At 43.1% G+C, this 27,628-nt stretch overlaps 1 protein-coding gene across 1 annotated transcript in view; it reads left to right on the forward strand.

The window, feature by feature from the left end:
* The first annotated feature begins 9,880 nt into the window (after positions 1–9,880).
* LOC129667903 (T-cell-interacting, activating receptor on myeloid cells protein 1-like) overlaps positions 9,881–27,628 on the forward strand; it is an 18,272-nt gene continuing 524 nt past the window's right edge. The window contains exons 1-5 of the mRNA XM_055595622.1: positions 9,881–9,914; positions 12,798–12,833; positions 13,681–13,971; positions 14,197–14,493; positions 19,061–19,217. Of these exons, the coding sequence (XP_055451597.1) occupies positions 9,881–9,914; positions 12,798–12,833; positions 13,681–13,971; positions 14,197–14,493; positions 19,061–19,217 (815 nt within the window). The remainder of the gene's footprint in view (positions 9,915–12,797; positions 12,834–13,680; positions 13,972–14,196; positions 14,494–19,060; positions 19,218–27,628) is intronic.

Here is a 27,628-nt window from a genome sequence, read left to right on the forward strand (position 1 = left end):
TTCTTTCTTTCTTTCTTTCTTTCTTTCTTTCTTTCTTTCTTTCTTTCCTCTCTATGCTTTAACTCTTAACCTACCAGGTTGATCTATCTAGCTATTTGGGGGCCTGGGAAACAGACTGCTTTCTCTGGCTAATGCCTCCTGCTGGGCTGGGCACTGGGCAGGCTGGCTATAAAGGCTTAAGCTAAAGGAAAAATTCTTGACTCTTCAAAGAAGCAACAGCCAGCTGGCTCAGGAACTTATTAACCCTCTGTGAGCCAGTGGGAAAGAGTAAGGAAAAAGAAAACTCTCATTCATTCACATATAGACATTCATTCTGCAAATAAGACTAGGAGGTGCCCAATCACACATGCACTTTCATGCAGACATACAGATATAAATACATATATACATACCTATTCACATACGAGCATATATACACATACACAGATAATCAGACAAAGGAACACATATTTACATATATACAACTTACGGATGAAGCAAATTCCAGTGGGCTTTAATGCTCTTTATTTTATGTCCATAGCTTAAATATCTCTAAGACAAAGTCCTCTATGTCAGAAGAATTAGCTCACAGTTATAAAGCAGCAGATGAAATTGTTACAGCAGGCTTCCTACATATTTTTGCATTCCTATATGTTTAGGGTAAGTTTAAAATGATAGTTTTTCACATCATAAGTTAACAATGTATAAAGAGTTACAATGGCCAGGAGCTGGGGTAGAGATGGAAGTGGGGGTGGGGTGGGGACCATGCCTGTAATCCCAGCATTCAGGCAGAGTCAGGGCAGATCTCTGTGAGCTTGAGGCCAGCCTGGTCTACAAAGTGAGTCCAAGACAGCCAAGTCTACACAGAGAAACCTTGTCTGGGTGTGTGTGTGTGTGTGTGTGTGTGTGTGTGTGTGTGTGTGTGGAAAAAGCTACAATGAAACAACTTATATATTCTGCCATTAAGGTTTGTATTTAATTAGACATTCCTTAGCTGTCTATTATTTCTGGGTTTGTTAAGAGTTCACATAATAATTTAAATAATAATAAAATAATAATTATTATTATTATTATCCTTATGGTACATCCCAGGACTCATGGTGCCAACTCTGACTTAACCTGGACTTAACTCAGGGTGAATCCTTTATCTTAAACCATAAGTCTGTCCCTCTCTCTAGTGAGATTTATGTACTTGACATCCAGAGGTTCATAGAGGTTTTTATTGCAGCTTCCTTGTGCTGCAAATGGAGGCCTGGAATTGCTTGAATCAAATCAGAAGCGCTATAACATCATATCAGGAATTATGAAATCATCAATTCCTCTGACCAGCACTAGTACATGGAAGTACATCTTCAATTTGACAGGCAGGAAATCTACCCAACAAGTGAAGCAAATACACAGAGCCTGGGCAGTGAGGATTGTTGACATATGAGACAAGCATGGGGAAGTGTAGTAGCATGAAGCAATCTTAAGACAAAAGCCTTGAGGGACTGTGTCCATCTCCAGGAAAACCCAACATAGCCATGCTAACTGGTGGAGCATCTCCAGAAAGGTTTACTCACTTTTTAGAATTCTCCCTGTGTGGTTCCCCACAGGAGGGGAGAGGTGGCAGGGAACTGGGAAGAATGGAGGCAGGAGAAGCTGTGCTCTGGATGTAGTCTATGACAGAATAATGAAATACTAATAATAATTAACAATACTAATAATAATACAGTAAAAAACAACTCAGGTCCTCATTCTTGTACAGAAAGCATTTTGCTGGCTCTGCCATATCCCTAGCCTGCCTTTTTTAGTTATTTTATTTACCTTTTTTACTTTGAATTGTAAGAATATAAAGATTGTCTTCTTTTTCTTTTTGTTTTTATTTTGAGACAAGGTTTCTCTGTTTAACAGAGCTCTGGCTGTCTTGGACTTGCTTGAAGATCAGGCTGGCCTCAAACTCACAGATATCTACCTGCCTCTGACTCCCCGAATGCTGGGATTACAGGTGTTTGCCACTGTGCCTGGCTTTTATGGTGTCTTTTTAATGCAAAAAAAAAAAAAAAAAAAAAATAGAACTTTGGTAAATACCAACCATCAAAACTGTCTCTTCTTTAAAGGCTAAAACTTTTAGGGGTTGGTGGCATGGCTAATCAGGTAAAGGCACTAAGCCCAGTGATTATAGTGTGATATCTGGAAAAAGATAATTGTCTCTTGCAAGTTGTTCTTTCACCTCTGCACATCCCCATTACATATGTGCACGAATACACACTAAATAAAAATGTGTAAAATAAGAATAAAACCCAACTTGTTTATACTATCAGAAAAATTATTGCCTTAAACAGGATGGCTCTCAGTCTTACTTAGCAGAAAACTACATATAGGGGCTGGAGAGATAGTTCATGTGTTAGAGTATTGTTGCTCTTTCACAGGGCTAGATTCAGTTTCCAGTACCCACATGCTGGCTCAGAAGCATCCACACCTCCAGTTCCAGGAGATCTAACAGGCTTTTTTGATATTCACAAGCACCCAGCATACACATGGTGTACAGATATGCATGTGGGCAAACACTTCCTATTCATGCCAGAAGTGACAAGTGCCTGGGTTCCGTGCAGGTAGCCGCAGCCGCTGCGAGCTGATGAGCGAGCAGCATCCATGCCTCGTCCAGAAGGCAGCATGCCAGCCCTGCTTCTAGCCACACGTCTTACATCTTATCTGTAAGATTGATGTTGATCCTCCTTGATGTTGCCTGTGTCCCATCGTGATCTCCGGTTCTGGCACCACCACACATCAAGAATCCTCACAGTCAAATACTCCTCTCTGTCCAGAGGAGGAACCCCAGCCTTCAAGAGCCGATGAAGCCTGTGGAGTGACTTATGCTCAGCCTGTTGCCAGGGCTATGAGTGAGGTTCTTCCAGTAAGACCAGGCAGCCTCATGGCACCTGTGTGTGCTTAGTTCCAAAGAAGAAGAAGAGCTACAGCCGGGTCATCAGATGAGGAAACAGGGGTGGGCCAGAGGCCACACTGGAGTTCCCTTTCTTGAAATCTCCAGTGAAGACTTCTTCTTTGTGAAGAAAAAAAAAAGAAGTATTTATTTGCCTAGCTACTTTTAAAGAAAGATTCTTATTTTTAATTACATGTGTTGCACAAGACTATCCTATGAGCTGAACTGCCACTATCTTCATGAGGTCAACGAAAATCGTCACAGCTGGGTTTGGTTCCTGTGACTTTCCCACAGAAGCAGAGGAGGGAAGTGTCATAGCATGCTCACCTGAGTACCCAGCCACTCCTTCAAACTAGTTTTATGCAATTCTGACTTAATTGCATGTGGCTTTAGTTAGGGGCTGGAAGTACAAGTTGGGAAGGGCTCTCGATGGAGCACCGTGTATGCAGCCATTGGGGAGTGATCACCATGCTGGGTGAAGACCTCACAGGCTGGTCGCTTTGGGGTCACTCATGTTTGTGCCCACAACCCTTCACCCACTGCTCTGTACGTAACCTTAGCAAACTCATTGATTCCCCTAGGCAGTGGTTCTCCATCTTCCTAATGCTGCCCACCCTTCAATACAGTCCCTCATGCTGTGGTGACCCCAGCCATAATTCTTTTCATTGCTACTTCCTAACTGTAATTTTGTGAGTATTATGAATCATGGTGTAAATATCTGATATGTTGTGTCCCACAGGTTGAGAAGTGCTGCCCTAGAGTGAACGTTGGTGGAATTTGTACCTCAGTTTGTCACTGGGACCTGAAGAAGAGGGGGAGATGTTGTTGACATCTTTCCCAGAGAAGGAATCTTAGCAACAGTCTGTACGTGACTGTGTATGGCTGCGTGCACGTGAGTGTCCGTGTGCACAGATGACAGAAGAGGGCAGCAGATATCCTGGAGCTGGAGATACAGGTTGTGAGCCAGTCCACGTAGGTGCTGGGAACTGGATGCATGTCCTCTCCAAGAGCCTGAGAGGTCTTGATGGCTGAGCAGTCCCTACAGCCTTAACCTTGAACATCTAATCCTCCTGCCTCCATCTCCCAAGTGCTGGGATCACTACCATGCTCATTTTATGAAGTGCTGGGAATCAAACTCTGCTGCTTTTTCTATGCAAGCACTCTACCTACTGACCTACATTCACATCCTTTTTTTTTTTTTTTTTTTTTTAAAGAGTAGTATCATTTACCAAGTAAAATGTACACTTAGGACGCATTCTAGGGACATCATAGCTCTCTAGCTAGCTATGTGTGTCAGTTGGCTTTTTGTTTCTGTAATAAATGTTCAAGATAAATCAACTTATAAAGAGAAAAGTTTCATTTTTTTGCTCATGGTTTCTGTCTGATTAGTTGTTTCTCTTCTCTCTGCAGGTCCCCTGTCCTCCCTCCCCCACTCTTCCCACATCTGATTCCCACCTGTAATACCTGGGGTCTCACAGCTCAGGAGTTCAAGATTGCACCCTTCAAGAAACTCCCACAGACCACGACTCAATGCAAAAGCAAGAGGTTTAATTTAACCATTGTGCAATGGGACCACCCCTGCTGGTCAGCAAAGAGTGGCCCCGGGAGACAAAGACCTTAGGTTTTTAAAAGAAAAAATGCAGGAAATTTGAAGTTGCAGTCTTGGCAATTTAAGATTGGATGAGGAAGCTATAAAGTAAGATAATTGGTTAGTCTTAGGTGCTCAAGCTTGGCCAGTCCTGCCAAGTGTGGATGCAGCTGCAATTGAAGGTGGGGGTGGTTAGCTCATCCTTGAAGATTAGGGCTGCGGGCTCTTGGCTGGAGGTCAGGAGCTACTCAGAAGAAGAATTGGGGCTGTCTGGGTTGGTTGCTAAGAAACATTATCTTGAAGACAAGGGTCTGGTCGTTCTTTTTGCTAAGTGAAGGTCATTGCTTGCTCGCTCTTTTTATATCTGTCCTCACAGATAGGGTCACATTTCTCCATTCTCTGGAAAGGTACTAAGAGGCTTTAGCTTAACCTGAACCTAAAACTCGAAACTATAGGCTTTAGAAGACATACAGGTTACAAAGTTAGTCTAACCCTTTCACACCCTCATTTTCCTCCACATTCACTCCCCTATCTCTTTTTCTCTCTTAATCACTTCTGCTATTCTATTTTTCCTTAAGAATGAAATTCGAGCATCCTCCCTTGGACCCTCCTTGATATCTTCTTTGGGTCTGTGGCTTGTAGTAAGGGTATCCTGTACTATATGGCTAATCTCCACTTATAAGTGAGTATATACAATGTGTGTCTTTCTGGGTCTGGTTTATTTCACTCAGGATGATCTTTTCTAGTTTCATCTGATTGGGACCTCTGTTGAGACAGTTTATCATAGCAGAATTAGATGGTGAAGAAAAGCCAGTCTCCTTGTGGAGGAGGAAACAAAGAAGAAGAGGGGAGAGCTAGGATATTACCATCTTCTTCAAGGGCATACTCCAAGGTATTCAAGATCTACTCGGTTTCATGTATGTATGTACGTATGTATTTATTTATTTATTCACCTTACATCCCAATCATAGCCCCCTCCCTCCTCTCCTTCCACTTCCATCCTTCTTCCTCTTTTCCTTATACCCCTCTCCTACCCAACATCCCCCCTACCAACTCACCTGTGCCCATCAAGCCTCATTAGGACTAAGCTCATCCTCTTCCATGGTGGTCTGGCAAGGCAGCCCTGCCAGGGGAAAGTGATCGAAAAGCATGTAACAGAGCCCATGTCAAAGACAGCCCCTGCTCCCTTTACTATGAGACCCATATGCAGACCAAGCTGCCCATTGAGTACATATGTGTAGGGGTCCTATATCCAATCCATGCATGGTACTTGGTTGGTGTTTCAGACTCCTCAAGTTACCCCTGGGTCCAGGTTAGTTGGCTCTGTTGGTCTTCCTGTGGCACTCCTGTCCCTTCCAGGACCTTCTATCTTCCCCTAACTCTTTCACAAGGCTCCCTGCACTCTGCCTAAGGTTTGGCTGTGAGTCTTTGCATCTGTTTTAATCTGTTTCTGGGTGGAGCCTCTCAGAGGACAGCTATGCTAGGCTTCTGTCTGCAAGCATAGCAAAGTATCATCAATAGTGTCAGGGGTTGGCTCTCTCCTATGGGATGGATAAAAAAGATGTGCTACATTTACACAATGGATTACTACTTAGGTAATAAAAACAAGGAAATCATGAAATTTGCAGGCAAATGGATGAAACTAGAAAAAAATCATTCTGAGTGAAATAAACCAGACCCAGAAAGACACACAAGGTATATATTCACTAATAAGCGGAGATTAGCCATATAGTACAGGATACCCATACTACAAGCCACAGACCAAAAAAAGATAACAAGGAGGGCCCAAGGGAAGATGCTCAAATCTCATTCTTAAGGGAAAATAGAATAGCAGAAGTGGTTGAAGAGAGAGAAAGAGATAGGGGAGTGAATGTGGAGGAAAATGAGGGTGGAATCAGATGTGGGAAGAGTGGGGGAGGGAGGACAAGGGGCTTTCAGAGAGAAGAGAAAGCATGAAAAAAAGAGAAATGTGGGTGGGGGCATCCCTGAGACAAGCTGGAGACCTACAACACAGTAGACTCCTGGGAGGATATGGGGGTGAGTCTAGCTGAGACCCATAGTCGCATGGAGACTCAATAGGTCACCCTCTGACCAGACAGAAATCCTAGTGGAGGGAGAGGAATACCAACCCACTCACAAAGACTGCAACTCACAATTTACCCTGCCCTCAAGATGTGCAGGGATAAAAACAGAGCAGAGATTGAGGGAATGACCAACCAGTGCCTAGGCCTCACCTTTTAAAGGTGCCTGATCTCTTATGCTGGAAACAGACATTCCAGATCAATACTATGACATTGTCTGACTATATGTCTATTACCTATCTATCTATCTATCTATCTATCTATCTATCTATCTATCTATCTATCTAGTCTGTTTATCATCTACCATATATCTAATCTATCATCTATGCAGCAATAATCATCTTCTCTCTACATATCTATTATCTATCATTTATACAATTTTCATTTTTTATGTGAGTGTATTTGTGTGCCTCAGGTGCTCAAGTATGTTCTCTTTATTTTTTGAGACAGTATCTCTTGCTTGGCATTCAGTTTGTTTATTTGGCTATGCTAGATAGAGGCCCAGAGATCTTCCCTCTGTTTTTCTTATGCTAGCATTACAAGCATGCCACCTGCTCTTGACATTTTGTGTATGTCCTAGGAGATCAAAGTCAGGTCCTCAGGCTTGTATGGCAAGCATTTTACCAATAAAATCATCTTCCAAACCTCTATCTGTCTGTCTGTCTCTCTGTCTATCCATCCATCTGTATTAGTCAGGGTTATCTAGAGTCAAAGAACTGTGGAATGAATCTGTGTACACATAAAGGGAATTTATTGGAATGACTTACAGGCTGTAGTCCAACTAATCCAACAATTGCCACCTGTGAATGGGAAAGCCAAGAATCTAGTAGTTGCTCAGTCCCGTGAGGCTGTGTGTTTCAGCTGGTCTTGTGTGTAAGCTGGAATCTGAAAGAAGTAGCCTTCAATGGATGTGATGGCAAGATAAGTGCAAGCAGGTGAAGAACAATAAAACCCCTTCCTTCTTCCGTTATCTCTTAAAGTTATTTTTATAAATTTTTGTTTGTTTCTCAGTTTCTCTCTTAATACAGATAATTGAGACTCAATTATATTGTTTATCGATCTTTACAGCATAATCCTGACCAGTTTTAAGCTGTTCTTCACTCTCTAAGCTAGCCTGGCTTCCTCCCAGTTTAAATTCCTAAGTTACTCGCAGTTCCTCCCTCCTGATGTTTCCTGGACCTCTGCCCATGGCTGAATCCTCTACCTCCTCCTCTAGATCCTCCTGCCCTGGAAGACAGGAAGTCCAGCCCTATTCTCCCCCCTGACCAGGAATTGGCTGTAAGCTGTTTTATTGGCATTTCAGGGGACAATTGGGTAGCAGTGTTTACACAACATTGAGAGACGAGATTCTCAGTACAAGGACTGGAACCAGATCTGAGGGGTACAGAAATCAGCTTGGAATTACACAATGACTTTATGCCTACGATTGTCCTTACATAAGCCTCCAGCAGAAGGTGTGGCCTAGATTAAGGATGTGTCTCAAGATCTGGATCAAGTGTGTGTGCGTGTGTGCGTGTGTGCATGTGTGCGTGTGTGTGTGTGTGTGTGTGTGTGTGTGTGTGTGATCCCATCTCAAGATCTGGATTAAACAGTGTGTCATCCCACCTCAAGATCTGGATCAAAAGCTTGTCTTCCTGCCTCAAGATCTGGATCATAGGTGTGCCCTCCATTTCTGATTGTAGTTCATTTCAGATACAGTCAAGTTGATAACAGAGAATCACAGTATCCTACCTATCTGTCTATTTATCATCTGCCATGCCTATTATGTAGCATACCTCTTTCTCCCAACTTGGTGTTCATATTGTATAGCTAAAACCATACTATTTTAACACTCCTAGAAGTTCTTTTGGCACAGTCTCTAGTTGGTTTCTGTTTCCCCTTAGAAAATCAGTTCTGGATTTTTCTGTGAGCAAGTTTTGCCCATCATTGACCTTTGTATAGCTAGAGTTGTACATTCTTTGTATCCAGGTTCTTTTACACTCCATGTTGCTTCTGAGACTTGATGGTCTTACATGTATTTTATTTATTTATTCTTGTTGAAGTTTGGGGTTATTCTCTTACATGATTATGTCCTGATTTGTTTATCACTCTCTTTGGGCTCCTTCTAGTCTGATCTTTTATGGATAATGCTACCATGATCACTCCTTTTGGGGGTTGTTTTTGGTGATGGTATTGGGAATTACATTTAGTGACTCAAGTGTCCCAGAGAAGCACTATACTCCTGAGTCATAAGCCTAGCCTTTGTTGTTGTTGTGTTGTTTTGTTTCTTGAGACAGGGTTTCTCTGTGTAGCCGTGACTGTCCTGGACTCGCTTTGTAGACCAGGCTGGCCTTGAACTCACAAAGATCCACTTGCCTGTGCCTCCTTAAGTGTTGGTATTACAGGCTTGTACCACCACACCCGGCTTATAGGCCTAGTCTTGACACCAGCATCTTCATGTGTTCAGCAGCTTCCTTGACTTAAAAACTCTGTCCAGGACCCAGGAGATTGAAGCAGGGGGGAAAGAAGTTCAAGGTCATCCTCACCAACAGTAAATATGAGGCCAGCCTGGACCGCATACTGAGACTTAGCCTCAAAACAAAACAAACAAAAACTAAAATAAACAAAACTCTCATACTAAAACCAAAATCAAAGGCAAATGCATTCATGACCAGTACTCACTCATGTAACTTGAGCCAGAAAAGCATTTCTGGGCCTGTGGCTGTGGCTCTGTTGGTAGAGTGCTGGTCTAGCAAACACAAAGCCCTGGGTTCAGTTCCTGGCACTACTTAACCCACATGTTGGGGCATGTGTCCATCAGGAGGTGGAAAGCAGGAGTTTTGAGGCTACATGGAATCCTTTCTCAAATACAAAGTCAAATAAAGTGAAAATAGGAAAGAGAGAGGCTGTCTGGGTTCTGTGCATCTGCCTCCATAATGAGAATCTGATCAGCTCTGTTAGGAAAGGAGTATTGGCCAATGTCTAGTAACCACCATGTCTGCTTCCCAATTTCCATAAATCTCAGCAATGACTTGTTCACATCATCTCAGTATGAACCCGGCAAGCTCAGTGTTAGGTCTTTTGAAGGTTACCCATTTAAGGTCTGAAACGTGACTGAGACAGAAGAGGACCAAGAGAGGCAAGTCTCTGAAGGGGTTTACAGGAACATGTTGCAACAGATGGCATCAACACATTTCCTGAGGATGGACGTGGAAGAAGGAACTGAGCAGCCAGCTCAAACCCAGCTCTGCCTACTCCCTGAGGTTGGAGAGACTGCAGTAACCTGGTAATAGAGCTGACGAAGATCCTTGGACCAGCCGCTGAGCCACCATGATCCCTAGGCTCCTTCCCCTTCTCTGCCTCCGTAAGTTGCTCAGGATCACCTACCCAGTCTCCAGGAAATCATAAAACTGGTGAGATACTTAGATGGGGATTATAGCCAGATGGGTGTCCTCAGTACATAGGACAAACCAGAAATCTGAGTACATTCTACGTGTTAGGACAAAACTAATGCTCAACATGCAGTAACATAAATGAGGAAAAAAATAGGGGCTGGTCTGTAGCTCTGTTGACAGAGTGCTCGCTGAGTGAGCGTGAAGCCCTGGTTCCTTCCCCAGTGCTAAAAAGCAAGTATGGTGACATGAATCTGTAATCTCAGTACATGGGACACAGAGACAGGTAAACAGGTCATCTTCAGCTAAATAAGGAGTTTCCGGCCAGCCTGGACTTTGTGAGATTTCCCTCCACCCCCAACACACACAAAGTAGATAGAACATAGATATAGTGTAAAGTATTCAAACTGGGAACTTCTATGTACTGTTGTTGGCCAAGGTTGAGTCAGCAGCTGTCTACTTTTCTACAAAGCCAACTTGTTATGGTTGAGATATGTCAGAGACCAACCTCAGAAAGACGGTCTTGCTTATTTATTTTAATTAATTTATTTATTTTGAGACAGGCTTTTACGATGCAGCCCTGGCTGACCTGGAACTCACTATGTAGACCAGGCTGGCCTTGAACTCATAAAGATCCTCCTGCCTACGCTCTCAAGTGCTGAAATTACAGGTATGTGCCTCCATACCCACCTCTTTTGATATAATAATATCTACAAGAGGGGATAAATAGTATTAAATAACTTCTTAGCAGGGTGTGGTGGCACATATCTGTAACCCAGCTTTAGACAGGTTGAATCAGGAGGATCAGAAGTTCAAAGCCATCCAGTCACATCGTGAATTTAAGTTCAGCCTGGATTACATGAGTCTCTCTCTCTCTCTCTCTCTCTATCTATCTATCTATCTATCTATCTATCTCTCTATCTATAAATATATATATGACCCATATACAATATATTTATATGAACCATGTACAGTAGAACATCTTTAATCCCAGTATTGAGGAGGCAGAGGCAGGTTGATCTCGGTGAGTTTGAAGGCAGCCTGGACTACATAGTGAGACTATTCTGACTCACTTTGTGTTTAAAAACAAACAAAACAAAAAATTCCAAAACTTTTTGAAGAAAATTAAGTTTGCTTTCACAGGTTAGAAATTTGGTCTGAATTGCAAACTGAAGTGGTTTGCTGTAAATTTCAAAGATTTTGAGGAAACTGAATTTCAACCCAGGTGTGTCTAACCCCAACAATATTACTGGTTCCATGTTGCCCTGATGTTCAATGAACAGGACCGAACTTACAGGGTTCTGAGGCTATCTTGGGGATGTTTGGAGGAACTTGGGGTTTGTCTTTTTTTGTTTTGTTTTGTTTGTTTGTTTTCATTACTGACCCTGTCTTTATTCATCTGTCTCAGTTCCTGAGTCTAACTGCAGGCTGCTGAGAACATTCTGTGGTTCTTTCTGAGAACTTACGGGTGAAAACCAAGGTACTCCAGGGACAAGCTAACCTTGATGGAGTCTGAGAAACAACATAGAGTTAGTTCTGCTAATTTAATTCTTTCATACTGCATTTACATCATTCCTGCTCATCATCTCCTTCCATGTCCTCATGTCTGACTTTCCAAATTTACAATCTCTTCTTTAACTATCATTGTTATGTACAATATATATAACATATATATGTACATATGTGTGTATGCATGTTCATGAGCACATATATACAACTACTGAGTCCATGCAGCTTTACTCGTATGGGTATGTGTCCAGGAGTGACCACTCAGCATTGGTCAACCTGTGTGAGACTCATCCCTGGAGGAGACTGATTCTTCTCTCAACAACCATTCAGCATCTGTAGCTCCTCATCTAGGGTGACGACACCATGTGCAGGCAGGAGGAGTTTTATTTTAGTTTTAATTTATTACACTTTATCTATTTGTGTGTACATTGTAAATAAGTTTTGTGTGTGTGTACATGTGTATGTGTGTGCACCTATGCAGACGTGCATGCACGCCTGGAGGCAAGAGGTCAATCTCTAGTGAGTGTGTCAGATCTTGGAGTTACAGACATTTGTGAGCTGTGGGTGCTGGGATTTGAACCTGGGTCCTCCTCTGGAAGAGCAGTCAGTGCCATTAACCACTGAACCATCTCTCCAGGCCCTTTGTCTATTTGTTTTAAGACAGCCTCTCTCTATGCAGTCCTGGCTGTCCTGCAATTCATGATGTAGATCAGACTGGCCTCAGACTCACAGCAATCTGAGTGCTGCTGCCTCACTGAGTGCTGGAATTAAAGGCGTGCGCCACCATGCCTGGCTGTCCCCAGTGTCTTTTTCACTTGTTTGTTTTGAGACATGCTTTCTCTATGAAGTCCTGTCTGACTGGAACTCCTGTTGTAGACCAGGCTGGCCTTAATCTCACAGAAGTCCTCCTGCCTCTGACTCCTAAGTGTCGGAATTAAGGGTGTGCCCCACCATTCCCTCCACAGGGTCTTGATACCATGAGGAGCAGGCTAACTGATCTCCCCAGTGTCCTACAAGGCTGGTGCTCCTTCCCAGGAGAGGTTATGACCCAGACAATGGGACCCATGCTCTAGCAGAGGGTGATATGAAGCTTGGGGATAGGGATGAGAATTAGAAGGGTTTGTGGGAGTTTATAGAACTGTCATGGGACCCTTGGAGTGAGAGCAACAAGATGATAATGGCCAATCTCAGAAACCAAAGCCACATCCCAGAGCAGGGAGCATGCAACCCCCTGAGAGGCAGATCCCAAGTGATAACATGACAGTGCTCTCAGGGTGCCCTCAAGAATGGTGACGAGATGACTCCAGACAGGAACTTGTGCTCAGGTGTGATTTTTTCCCCCCCAGGGCTGTGTGTTGGGCAAATAAGCATTCCTGGCAATGGTAAGTGGGTCTTAAGGCAAACTCTTCTTCCTTTACCCTCAACACCCTGCTCTTCCTCCCCCCTTTTATATCATTTGTGTGTATGTCCATGGGCATATATCTGAGAACACGTGTACGTGTGCACGCATGTAGAAGTCAGAAGTCAGCAACTTTGGTGTTATTTCTCAGGAGTCCTCCATCCTTTTTGTTTTAGTTTTGGGTGGTGGTGGTACTGTAATTCTTTTTTTCTTTTCCCTTTCTCCATCCTTCCCTCCCTCCCTCCATCTGTCCTTTCTTTCTTTTCTCCTTCCTTCTTTCTTTCTTTCTTTCTTTCTTTCTTTCTTTCTTTCTTTCTTTCTTTCTTTCTCTCTTTCTTTCCTCCTTTCTTTCTTTTGGTGAGACAAGGTCTTTCATTAAACCCAGGGCTGAAGGTGTATGTGTGTGCACGTGCACCAATTAGGCACAAGGATCCCAGGAAGCCCCAGGGATCCAGCTGTCTCCACGTCGCCAGCAATGGGATTACAAGCATGCACTACCACACCCTGATTTGTATGTGGATTCCAGGATTCAAACTCTGGTATTCACGAGTAAAAGCATTTTACTAATTGATCTATCTCCCCAGTGCTCTCTCCCTCTTTAAAGAAAATCGGAAAGTAAGGTGTGTGTGGGGGGGGGGGGCAAGATGGAGGAGGAGTAGGAGGCAAAACGGAGATTCAACAACTGGATGACTAGGTTCGGAGACAGGGGCAGTGTGTGTGTGTGTGTGTGTGTGTGTGTGTGTGTGTGTGTGTGTGTCTGTGCGTCACGGAGACGACGTTTGGAGCAGGTAAGTATGTCAGGCGCAGCTCTGGACTCCATTTCCTTCCAGGGCCTCTCCCGAAGCCCAGCCTCAGTGCCTGGCCCAGCTCAGTTCTCCCCAGCAAGAGCAGTGTGACAATGCGATGTAACAGCCTTACCTCAAGTAAATACTTCATCCTAAAAAAGGAAGGTGTTGTTCTGGATTCTGTGAAGCCTTATAATTTTTCAGAGGAGATGGCTGATTTCCATATCACTGAGTTACGACAGAATGATGGAGGGTACTACACCTGTGAATACTACAGCAAATGGCTCCACAGCACACTGGCACAGTCCAGTGATGCCCTTCTCCTCTTGGTCACAGGTGAGGAAGGCCTGCCTCAGAGAGACTGTGGCAATCCTCAGGCAGAGGTTGAGGGAGGGACTAGAAGAAGGGAGGAAGGAGAGGGTGGGATCTCCAGAGCAAGAGTTAGAGGAGGGGGAATGTGGCTCCACCCAGGGTTTGTGGGAGCGGAAAAGAGAAAAAGAACAAGAGTTAGCACAGGCCCACAGCTTCTTCCCTTGAGCTCAGAGCCTCTTTCTCTTCTAGGGTACTTACCTAAACCTTCCCTGCAAGCCCACCACAGGGGCACAGTGACTGCAGGAAGCAAGGTGACTCTGCAGTGCCAGAAAGCAGGCAGTGTGCTTGGACCCATACAGTTTGCGTTGCTGAAGGCGGGACGCTCATTGCCTGTGCAGACGAGGAGCGCAACAGGAATGGTAGTAGACTTCTCTCTTCAGAACGTGACAGCCGGAGACTCGGGGAAATACAGCTGTGTATACTACCAGGCGAAGGCTCCCTATCGGGCCTCAACCCCCAGCGATCTCTTTGAGATCTCTGTGATAGGTGAGGTTGTGTGTAATTTTGTGAATACCTGTGCATATGTGTGTGTATGTTGTGTGTTGTATGTGTGTAGGGGGTTCATAGTTAGTAGACATTTTTAAAGCTATGCAATATCTATATTTCTATTTTTATGATTATTGCTATTATTATTTTGAGAACAGGTCTCAGGCCAGCAGGTCTCTAGCTGGCCTCGTAACTCACTATGTAGCTCAGGCTAGCCTCAGAGTCACAGAGATCTGCCTGCCTTTGCCTGAAAATGCTAGGGCCAAAGGGGTACACTGCTACTCTGGCTTCCTATAATTTATATTAATCTTTCAGGTTAATATAAAGTTAATCTTCATGGGATTTAGAATCACCAAGAAAACACATCTCTGGCTTTGTGGGTGAGGGATTATCTAGATTAGGTTATGAGGTAGGAAGACTCATCCTGAGGGTAGGCAGTGCCATCAGTGGGCTGGGGTCCAAATAAAAACGCTAAAGGTAACTGACCGAAGTGTTTACCGCTCTCTGCTTCCTGGCTGCAGACAACACAGCCCTCTGTCTCGTGCTCACTGCCTTTCCCACTGGGATCAACAGCAGCCTCACACAATGAGTCAAAACAAAGCTTTCCTTTGGATGCCTTAGTCAAGTATTTGACCACTAATAGCACACAAAGTTTAATCAAGGTGACTCCATACGGGCATTTATTCCCATTCCCTCCCCCTCTACTCTGTCTTGCCATCTTCCTGGACCCCAGCTGCTTCCTTCTCTTCTCCCTTAGTTTCAGTGTCGGCTTTGCTGTTATATGCATCCCATTATACACTCTTTATTCCCCCTAATTTTCGTCCTCACTTCTCACTATCCCTGTATACATTAGTGACCCCCAATATAAATACACACATACGTGCACAAGTATAATTTTAAATCTAGGTACTACATTTGAAAGGAAACATGGTTCTAATCTTACTGAAGCTGGCTTATTTCATTTAATAAAATTGACTCCAGAAGACACCATACCTTTGCTTTTCTTCATAGCTGCATAAACTTGTTATGTATACATTTCACACTTGCTTCATTCATCTATCGCTGTATCTGGCCATTGTGAATAAGGCAGCAATTAATATGGATGAGCAGGCATCCCTGGGTATACTGGCTTAGAGTCCTCCACATATGTACCAAGGAGTGACACAGCTGGGACACTGATGTCTATAGTAACTGTACAAGTTTACACTCCCAGCAGCAGTGTTAAGGATGCCTCTCCCCCCTCATCATCACCAGCACTGGTTGATGCTCACGCAGCCATTTTGATTGTGATAAGATAGAATCTTATGAGATAAGACAGAATCTCATGACAGGGTTTCTCTATGTAGTTTTGGCTGTCCTGGACTCATGCCTGGCTTCTCATAACACTTTTAGTTAGCATTTCCCTGAATATCTTTTTCAACTATTTAATGGCCATTTCTGGTTCTGAGAACTGCCTATTCAGTTCATTTGTTCATATATTGTTTGGATGATTTTTGTTGCTTAATTTTCAGAGTTCTTTATTTTTTGTATATAATAATCCTCTTAAAAACTTGTATAATCGTACAAGTTTTTCCCCCTTTCTACATTATGTCTCCTTACACTGTAGAGTGTTTCCTTTGTCGTATAGAAGCCTTTTAATTTCGTGTAATCCCATTTGTTAGTTCTCTGGATTATTTCTTGTGCTAACAAAGAATTTTTTATCCAGTCCTTGCCTATGTCTATATGTTTAAGTGGTTTGTTTTGTTTTGTTTTGTTTTGTTTTGTTTTGTTTTGTTTTCCTCTAGTAGTGTCAAAGTTTCTGGTCTAAGGCCTTTGACTTATTTAGAATTGATTTTTGTGCAGGGTAAAAGATACAGATCTATTTTCATGTTCAACAAGCAGACATTGTTGTTCCCAATGTCATTTGTTAAAGAGAATATTGTTATGCCTAGATCACGAGACCAAGAGACCACCAGGAACACAAGTCAAGTGAAAACACAAGAGAGTTCTTTTATTACAAGCTCGAGCTTGGGTCGCAATCCTTCCTGGCAGGTTGGGAGAGCGACCCGAGGTCTAGGGAGACAGGGTTTTTAAAGGGAAAAACTGAAAGCAGGGACTTCCAAGCCTTGGTGTTATATGATTGGACAAAGGATCAAAGGAATGCAATGCACTGTAAACAAATTGGTTAATCGCAATGTGGTTAAACCACAGAGAAAAATAGTCAGTCCAAAAGGATATCTTGACCTGGGAGCAACTCATGTTTTTCTTGACCATCCCCATCATTATCAGTTAGCCTGAGTTGCTGTGTATGGCTGCAAGCTGCTGAGAACATTCTGTGGCTTTTCCTGGAACTCAAGGGTGGAGGCCAACTCACTCTAAGGACAGTCAACTTAAGATAGAGTCTGAGAAAGAAAATGGAGTTAGCCCTGTTACTTTTATCCTCTTCAGATATCTTATCTATAATATTTTTTTGCTTGTTTGTTTTTGAGACAAGTTTTCACTATATAACCCTGGCTGGCCTGTAACTCAGAGAAATCTTCCTGCCTCTGCCCCCAGAGCACTGGTATTATAGGTGTGCACCACCATTCCTGGTTGCAGCGTGTTTTTGACCCCTTTGGCAGAATTGGGCTGATTCCTGGGCCATCTGTTCTGTTTGAATGGTCTACATGTCTGTGTCTATGCAGTGCCATTCTGTGTTTTTTGGGCTTGTGGTTGTTGCTATCTCTCTATAATATAATTTGAGACTGGGTATCATGATGTTTCCAACATGGCTTTTTCTGCTAAGGATCAGTTTTGCTATTTGATGGCTCCTGTGCTTCCTTCGCATGAGTTTTAACATCATTTCTTCTAGCACTGTGAAGAACATCATTATGATTTTGATAAAGATTACATCAAATCTGCAGATTGCTTTTTTTGTAATGTAGCCACTCTTACAATAGGAATTCTGCCAATCATGAGCAGGGGAGGTCTTTCCATCTTCTAGTGTCTTCTTCAGTTTCTTTCTTCAGTGTTTTGAAGTTTTCACTGTGGAGGTCTCCTACACATATTCCTATATATAGGTAAACAATTATAAGTGAATTTTCTCCCTGATATAATTCCGTTATGTTTGAGGTCTTCAAAATCATCCAGTTTCTTTCTAGAATGTTGCCCCGTTAAATGCCACACACCTTGCTTGTGAACTCTCACTGTCAGATATGAAGGTCTGTGTGGTCAGTAATGAGGTGAAGAATGATCTTCTGTGGAGTAGTGATGTTACCTGCTTTTCCCTGTGGGTCTTTCCCGCAGGTAACCGGTCTGTTGCTGCGTTTAGTTATGAAGCTGCAGTCTTTGGGATGAGCTGGTTCGTGTGCTGGCTTCTTTAAAGACAGATCAATGCCAAGCATCACATCAGTACCACCTCTCCCCCTTCTCCTCCTCCTGCTTTTCTTGTGTGGGTTCATGTGCATAAGTGCAGGCACTCACATGCCTAGAAGAAAGCCTTGGCTGGTCCTTGTCTTCTGCCTTGTGGGAGAAGGGGTCTCTTTCAGTTCACTGCAGATGTCAGGCTAGCTGGCCCACAAGCCCCTGTGGGTCCTCCTCCTGACTCACTACCGGGCTCACTACCTGACTCGCATACGGGCTTTAGGTGTGCACTACTGTAGCTTTTTGCCTTTTTCGCTGTTTGGGTTCTTCTCCTAACAATGTCTTCTCTAGCTCAGCTCAACTTCTCTTGGCTCAACGGTCTCTTATTTTCACTCTGCTCAATCTCTTCTCTTCTATAGCTCTACTCAATCTTCTTTCTTTCTACACCAACGATCTCTAACCCTACTCTCTGACCCCACTCCTCTGCCACCTGGACCCTGCTCTCTTTCTCCTGGACCCTACTTTCTCTTCTGCCATCTAGACTCTACTCTTCTGCCATTGGATCCTATGCCTCTCTCAGCCTCTGCTGGCTTTTTATATCCCAGAAGTCTAAGAAGCAATCGACATTGAAGAACAAAGGTCAAACAGTTCTAATGGCTAAGCATTCCACATAGGGCCAGTGGACTAGCCACTGGAAATCCTTTAAAGGGCCAGGCACACAAAATAAATCACAAAATAAATACACACTACTGTATTCACCTTTATGTGGGTTCTGGGGTTGAGATACTTTACCCACTTAGCCATTCATTTCCCTTGTTCCTTTCCATCCTCTTGAAGGGGAGATACACAGTGAACCAGACTTTCCTTTGCTAGGTTCAAATCCTCTGAATTTCACTGCCAACATGGCATTTTGTGGTCTGAGGAAGCATGCTGACCTGCCACTGATTGCTGTGTTCTGTGGATCTATGTGCTTTGATCTATGTGCTTCGCCTAAGATTAACTCCTAATACATAAAGGGAGATAGAGAAATGGAAGAATGCAGAGGCAAAAATGAGATAAAGCTAAACAAAGGAAAAGAGCTGAGGCAGAGTTGAACATAAAGAAGAGAAGGTAAAGGAATACCCATTTCAACTCACAGTTAAATCTTTAGAGAACACAGTCCAGGATGCAAGCAGACGTCTGGGAGTCAGATTCAGTCAAGAGGGATGCTCTCTGTGGCCAGTGATGATCATCTTCTCCTTTTCAGAGCCTCCAGAGCCTCCAGAGCCCCACGGTACCATGACAGAAGACTACACCATGGGCAACCTCATTCGGATTGGAGTAGCTGCTATAATCATGCTGATAATGGGAGGTTTTCTGGTTGAAGCCTGGCATAGCCAGAGGTTGTCTCCAAATAGACCTTGGTTAAGTAACTGAACACTCCTTGTTCTAATGGGCTGTTGTGTGGTTGTGACTGTTTTCTGCTTCCCAGGTAAACAGGTATAATTGACAGGTACAAATTGAATGAATTTACTATGTATAAAGTAAGATCTTGACATATTTAATTAAAAAATTAATGTGCTTTTCCTGAATGTATGTCTGTGTAACCCATGTACGTCTGTACCATGTGCATACCTGAGGCTTGCAAAACCAGAAGGAGGTGTTGAATTCACAGATGGCTGTGAACCACCATGCGTATGCTAGGAATTGACCCATGGTCCTCTGCAAGAGCATCCAGTACTTTTAACTGCTGGGTCATCTCTCCAGTCCCAACATATTAAATGTTTATGTGTCAGTTATACTTCAATCACCCTAGGAAAAATAATTAATTAACCAATTATGTACTGAATAAGAAATTTTACCAGTCATGAAATGGCTGTCAGAAAGCAGCTTCAAATCTACGAACCAATTAAGAGCTACTTTTTTGGCAAAATTTAATTGTTGTCCACTTACTTAGCCTTGTTACTTATAGATAGAGGATACTATGCTGTACCCTAAATAAATATGGGTTTATCTAAAAATCAGGTCCCACCCAGTGGTTTCTCAGGTTTCTCCACATAGGCACACAGAAAATTTATTTTCACCATATGGTAGTGATGAGAAACTGGGGCTAGAGAGATGGTTTGGTGGTTAAGAGCACTTGTTGCTTTTACAGAAGATGGGGCTTTGTTTCCCAGCACCCACATTGTGGCCACTACTACCTTTAACCCCAGTTCCAGGTGTGCAATTCCCTCTTCTGGCTCTGAAGGCACCAGGCATACAAATAGTACATAAACACGCATTCATACAAAAACCCATACACATAAAGTCAAACAATAAATATCAAATAATGAAAAAAGTGGTTTGTGGAGAAGCCGGCGGGGCAAGATGGCGGCGCCGGGAGGACTCTCATTCTGAGGAGCAACACAGCAGGATTGGCACAGTGACCAGCAATCAGAACTCGCGGCCATAAAACACAAGTGGTTGTGTTTCTCAGGTGAGAGGATACCCCACGGTGGGGGATTCAATCAGCTTAACTCACCCGGCTAAACCGCAGAAAAGATCCCGGTTCCGCCAGGCGCTTGGTCGCCAGCCCAGAGCTACCCGCCAGCGCGATCTGGTCACGGTCCCAGACTGAACTGTGGGCCCACAACACCATAGACTGGATTTCCCAGTCGAGAGATAACCCCACGAAGCAGGAAACAATTGGGACCGACCCCAGGTTACCCAGACATCCCCTGGAAAAGACTCGGGTTCCGCGGGTGCCCCAGGAGCCAGCCCGGACCCAGAGCCGGGACAAAGGCGCCTGCACAGAGCCCTGCCTGCGCGCGTGATTCGCCGCCTCAGATAGAACTGTGGGCACCAGGGCACCAGGGCACCAGGGCACCAGACTGCGTGTCTCTGGCAGGAGGAAACCCCCAGCGGAGGGGGTCAGCAGCTCTAACGCTTAGGACACCCAGCACCAAAACACTTCCTGGACTCACGCAGACTCTAGTGCAGGCAGAAGCGCTGTGCTCTGCCGCCATTGTTGCGTTCCCCTGGGGCACTGGGACACACAGCTGCATCCTCGGACCTGCAGGAGCCGAAGAGCCATTACAGCAGCCCTCAGATACTGTGCCAGGGATCGGCCAGTTGTCCCTGGCTGGACTGCCAAAACTGTGGGAATCCCTGATCCTTCAGGGGGGCTGCACCCACAGCGTCTGGACCAGAGCGGTGCCTACAGCCACCATCCCAGACAGAGACACACAGCTTCTGGTCCAGAGTGAGGCACCCGGCCTCCAGACCAGAGCAGTGCCCCCAGGCACCAACTCAACCTAGGTGCACATTCTCCAGGTCCAGAGCAGAGCAATCAGCCTTTGGCCCAGAGACTTGCTGAGTGCACCTCCCACTTTCTCAGACAGAACTGTGCGCCCCAGGATAACAGACTGAGTTTCCCTGTTGGGAGAAAACCTCACAGCTAGGGAATCAGCAGTCTCTTCAAGAGGACTGTACATGGAAATTTAGTGAGCAGCAGCACACTAAATTTATAACAAGAAACCCAGCAGTGGGGCAGCTGTCTTGAGAAATTTTATGGGAGGAGATCCCCCCCTGCCTAACATAGACCACAGCTACTACTCAGGGCTATAAACCTGAGGTGAGCAGTGGCAACTCCGGAGAAACACTGGCCATACAGTGACCATAACCAAAAAGCAGAGAAGGACTCCTTCAGGAAAAATCATCTTCCGGCCAAGGGGATACTCCCTACCTCAGGACTCCAGGAAGCACAGAAAATAACAGCCAACACCTACATCAGCCCAATGGGTAGAGGTCAGCGTAAAGGCTCAACCAACAAAAGACAGAGCAATGTGGCATCTCCAGAACCCAGCCATCCAGGGGCGAACAGCCCTGAACAATGCAGCATAATAGAAAATCAAGAAGATGACCTTACATCTATGTTGATGAAGAGAATAATAGAGGAAACAGATAAAATACGTAAAGAATTAGAAGAAGATAAAACCAAACAGATCATGGCTATCCGTAAAGAAATGGAGGAAGATAAAGACAAGCAAATTAGGGCCATCCGTGAAGAAATACGGGAAGATGCAGCCAAACAGCTTGTGGCCTTCAGAGAAGAAATAATTAAATCACTGAAAGAAATAAAAGAGACAGAGTTGAAGGAACTAAAAGAAAAAGAGGAAAATACAAGCAGACAGGTGAAGGAAGTAAACAAAACAACTCAAGACCTGAAAATAGAACTAGAAAATTTAAAGAAAACACAAATGGAGGAAATATTGGAGAGGAAAAATTTAGGGAAGAAAACAGGAACTACAGAGGTAAGCATAACCAACAGAATACAAGAAATGGAAGAAAGAATCTCAGGTGTAGAAGATACAATGGAAGAAATTGATGTATCTGTCAAAGAAAATGTTAAATCCAAAAAATTCCTGACACAGACCGTCCAAGAAATCCAAGACAATATGAAAGGACAAAACCTAAGAATAATAGGAATAGGGGAAAAAGAAGACTCCCTTCTCCAAGGCCCAGAAAATATTTTCAACAAAATCATTGAAGAAAATTTCCCCAAGTTAAAGGAGAAGCCAATAAGGATACATGAGGCCTACAGAACACCCAACAAATTTGACCAGAAAAGAAAATCCTCCCGCCACATAATAATCAAAACAGTAAGTATACAGAACAAAGAAAAAATACTAAAAGCTGCAAGGGAAAAAGGCCAAGTGACATATAACGGCAAACCCATTAGAATCACACCTGACTTTTCAACAGAAACTATGAAAGCCAGAAGGGCCTGGACAGATATCATGCAGATCCTAAGAGAACACAGATGTCAACCCAGGCTACTATACCCTGCAAAACTCTCAGTCCTCATGGATGGAGAAAACAAGATATTCAATGACAAAAACAAATTTCAACAATACCTACACACAAATCCAGCATTACAGAAGACACTGGAAGGGAAAATACAACCCAAGAAAATTAGCTTCTGTCAAGAAAACACAGGAAATAATTAACCTTACTACAGCAAAACAAAAAGCAACCAAGCACACAAACTTATGAACACAGCCAACATCAAAATCAAAGGATCTAACAGCCACTGGTCATTAATCTCTCTCAACATCAATGGACTCAACTCTCCAGTAAAAAGACACAGATTAACAGAATGGATACGTAAATAAAACCCAGCAATCTGTTGCATACAAGAAACACACCTAAGACACAAAGATAGACATTACCTGAGGGTAAAACGTTGCCCCAAATACAAGAGCATCCACATTTGTAAAAGAAACATTGATAAAATTTAAACCACATATAGATCCCCACACATTAATAGTGGGAGACTTCAACACCCCACTCTCAACAAAGGACAGGTCAACAAAACAGAAATTAAACAAAGAAACAATATCTCTGACAGAGGTCATGAATCAAATGGACCTCACAGACATCTACAGAACTTTACACCCAAACACAAAAGAATTTACCTTCTTCTCAGCACCTCATGGAACCTTCTCCAAAATAGATCATATAGTTGGTCACAAAGCAAGCCTCAACAGATACAAGAAGACTGAAATAATCCCTTGTATCCTGTCTGATCACCATGGAATAAAGCTGGACTTCAACAACAACAGAAATAGCAAAAAGCCTACACACTCATGGAAACTGAACAACTTGTTACTAAATGACAGCTGGGTCAGGGAAGAAATAAAGAAAGAAATTAAAGCCTTTCTAGAACTCAATGAAAATGAAGACACAACATACCCTAACTTGTGGGACACAATGAAAGCAGTGCTAAGAGGAAAGTTCATAGCACTAAGTGCCTTCAAGAAGAAATTCGAGACAGCTCATTCAAGCAACTTAATGGCCCACTTAAAAACCCTAGAAAAAGAAGAAGCACACACACCAAAAAGGAGTAGACGGCTGGAAATAATCAAACTCAGGGCTGAAATCAATCAATTAGAAACAAATAAAACAATTCAAAGAATAAATGAAACCAAGAGCTGGTTCTTTGAGAAAATCAACAAGATCGACGAACCCTTAGCCAAGCTAACTAAAAGGCAGAGAGACACCACCCAAATCAACAAAATCAGAAATGAAAGGGGGGACATAACTACAGACACTGAGGAAATCCAAACAATCATTAGGACATACTTCAAAAGTCTATATGCCTCAAAATTGGAAAATCTAAATGAAATGGACAATTTTCTTGATCGATTTGACTCACCAAAGCTGAATCAGGACCAGGTAAATCAACTAAATAGTCCTATATCCCCAAAAGAAATAGAAGCAGTCATCAAAAGTCTCCCATCCAAAAAAAGCCCAGGACCAGATGGCTTCAGCGCAGAATTCTACCAGACCTTCAAAGAAGAGCTAACTCCAATTCTCTTCAAACTATTCCACAAAATAGAAACAGAAGGAACATTACCAAACTCATTCTATGAAGCCACAATCACCTTGGTACCTAAACCTCACAAAGACTCAACAAAGAAAGAGAATTTCAGGCCAATCTCCCTTATGAACATTGATGCAAAAATACTTAACAAAATACTTGCAAACCAGATCCAAGAACACATCAAAGATATTATCCACTATGACCAAGTAGGCTTCATCCCAGGTATGCAGGGGTGGTTCAATATACGGAAATCCATCAATGTGATCCACCATATTAACAAACTGAAAGAAAAAAACCACATGATAATCTCCCTAGATGCTGAAAAAGCATTTGACAAAATCCAACATCCATTCATGTTTAAAGTACTGGAGAGATCAGGGATACAAGGCACATATCTAAACATAGTAAAGGCGATATACAGCAAGCCTATAGCCAACATCAAACTGAACGGAGAGAAACTTAAAGCAATCCCACTGAAATCAGGGACAAGACAAGGCTGCCCACTGTCTCCATATCTCTTCAACATAGTGCTGGAAGTCCTTGCTAGAGCAATAAGACAGTCGAAGGAGATCAAGGGGATACAGATGGGAAAGGAAGAAGTCAAATTATCACTATTTGCAGATGATATGATAGTATATATGAGTGACCCCAAAAACTCTACCAGGGAACTCCTACAGCTGATAAGCACCTTCAGCAAAGTGGCCGGATACAAAATTAACTCAAAAAATCAGTAGCACTCCTGTATACAAAAGACAAAAGGGCTGAGAAAGAAATTAGAGAAACAACACCATTCACAATAGCCACAAATGACATAAAGTACCTTGGTGTAACCCTAACCAAGCAAGTCAGACTTGTATGAAAAAAATTTCAAGTCTCTGAAGAAAGAATTAGAGGAAGATATGAGAAGATGGAAAGATCTCCCATGCTCATGGCTTGGCAGGATTAACATAGTAAAAATGGCCATCTTACCAAAAGCAATCTACAGATTTAATGCAATTCACATCAAATTGCCAACACAATTCTTTACAGACCTGGAAAGAAAAATTCTCAACTTCGTATGGAATAACAAGAAACCGAGAATTGCTAAAACAATCCTCTACAATAAAAGATCTTCTGGAGGTATCTCCATCCCTGATCTCAAGCTGTACTATAGAGCAACAATTATAAAAACTGCATGGTACCAGCATAGAAACAGAATGGTGGATCAATGGAATCGAACAGAAGACCCAGAAATAAACCCACACACTTACGGACACCTGATTTTTGACAAAGATGCCAAAACCGTACAATGGAAAAAAGATAGCATCTTCAAGAAATGGTGCTGGTCCAACTGGATGTCTACATGTAGAAAAATGAAAATAGATCCATACTTATCACCCTGCACAAAACTGAAGTTTAAGTGGATCAAAGACCTCAACATAAAACCAGACACATTAAATCGGCTAGAAAAAAAAGTGGGGAATACCCTAGAACTCATTGGTACAGGAGAAAACTTCCTGAACAGAACACCAACAGCACAGGCTCTAAAAGCAACAATCAATAAATGGGACCTCATGAAATTGAAAAGCTTCTGTAAAGCAAAGGACACCGTCATCAAAACAAAGCGACTGCCTACAGATTGGGAAAGAATCATCACCAACCCTCTATCTGACAGAGGACTCATATCCAATATATATAAAGAACTAAACAAGCTGAAAAGCAACAAACCAAGTAATCCACTTAAAAAATGGGGAACAGAGCTAAAGAGAGAATTCTCTGCAGAGGAATATCGAATGGCAGAGAAGCACTTACAGAAATGCTCAACCTCATTAGCCATTAGGGAAATGCAAATCAAAACAACCCTGAGATTTCACCTTACACCCATCAGAATGGCCAAGATGAAAATCTCAAGGGACAACACATGCTGGAGAGGTTGTGGAGAAAGGGGAACCCTTCTCCACTGCTGGTGGGAATGTAAACTGGTACAACCACTCTGGAAATCAATCTGGCGCTTTCTCAGACAACTAGGAATAGTGCTTCCTCAAGATCCAGCCATACCACTCCTAGGCATATACCCAAAAGAGGCGCAAGTACACAAAAAGGACATTTGCTCAACCATGTTTGTAGCAGCTTTATTTGTAATAGCCAGAAGCTGGAAACAACCCAGATGCCCCTCAACTGAAGAATGGATGCAGAAACTGTGGTACATCTATACAATGGAGTATTACTCAGCAATGAAAAATAAGGAAATCATGAAATTTGCAGGTAAATGGTGGGACCTGGAAAGGATCATCCTGAGTGAGTTGTCCCAGAAGCAAAAAGACACGCACGGTATATACTCACTCATATAAACATACAATATAGAATAAACCCACTAAAATCTGTACATCTAAACAAACTAAGCAAAAGAGAGGACCCTAACTAAAATGTTCAATCCCCATCCTGAAAGGCAAAGAGGATGGACATCAGAAGAAAACGAAAATAGGAAACAACCTTGGAACCCGCTACAGAGGGCCTCTGAAAGCCAGAAGAAAACAGGAAACAACCTTGAAACCTGCCACAGAGGGCCTCTGAAAGCTTCTGCAGTATAGACTGTCAAAGCAGATGCTGAGCCTGATGGCCAACTGATGGGCAGAGTGAATGGAATTTTATGTAAGAAGTGGGAAACAGTAAGAGCTGGAGGGGACGGGAACTCCACAAGCAGAGCAACAGAACAAGATAATTTGAACACAGGGAACTTCCCAGAGACTCATACTCCAACCAAGGACTATTCGTGGAGATGACCTGGAACCCCTGCACAGGTGTAGCCCATGGCAGTTCAGTGTCCAAGTGGGTTACATAGTAATGGGAAGAGGGACTGCCTCTGACATAATCTGATTGGCCTGCTCATTGATCACTTCCCCCTGAGGGGGGAGCAGCCTTACCAGGCCACAGTAGAGGACAATGCAGCCACTTTTGATGAGAACTGATAGACTAAGATCAGAAAGAAGAGGAGAACCTCCCCTATCAGTGGACTTGGGGAGGGACATGCATGCAGAAAGGGGAGGGAGAGTAGGATCGGCAGGGGAGGAGGGAGGGGCTTATGGGGGGATACAAAATGAATAAAGTGTAATTAATTAAAAAAAGAATATATATATGAAAAAAAAAATATATATATATATGAAATTGGTTGCTGCCTAATCTTTACTGTGAAAAATGCTGAATAAATTTGTTCAAATGGAAAAAAACAAAGTGGTTTGTGACTGTGGCTCAATTGGTGGCATGTTTGCCCATCATTCCCTTTTTAAAAGTTATTTTATGTGGGGGCTGGAGAGATGGCCCAAAGGTTAAGCGTTCAATTCCCAGCAACCACATGGTGGCTCACAACCATCTATAATGAGATCTGGTGTTCTCTTCTGGTCTGCAAGTGTACATGCAGACAGAAAATTGTATACATAATAAATAGATAGATAGATAGATAGATAGATAGATAGATAGATAGATAGATAGATA

This window comes from Psammomys obesus, unplaced genomic scaffold, assembly GCF_907164565.1.
Source record: "Psammomys obesus unplaced genomic scaffold, mPsaObe1.curated_primary_1811, whole genome shotgun sequence".
NCBI lineage: Eukaryota > Metazoa > Chordata > Mammalia > Rodentia > Muridae > Psammomys > Psammomys obesus.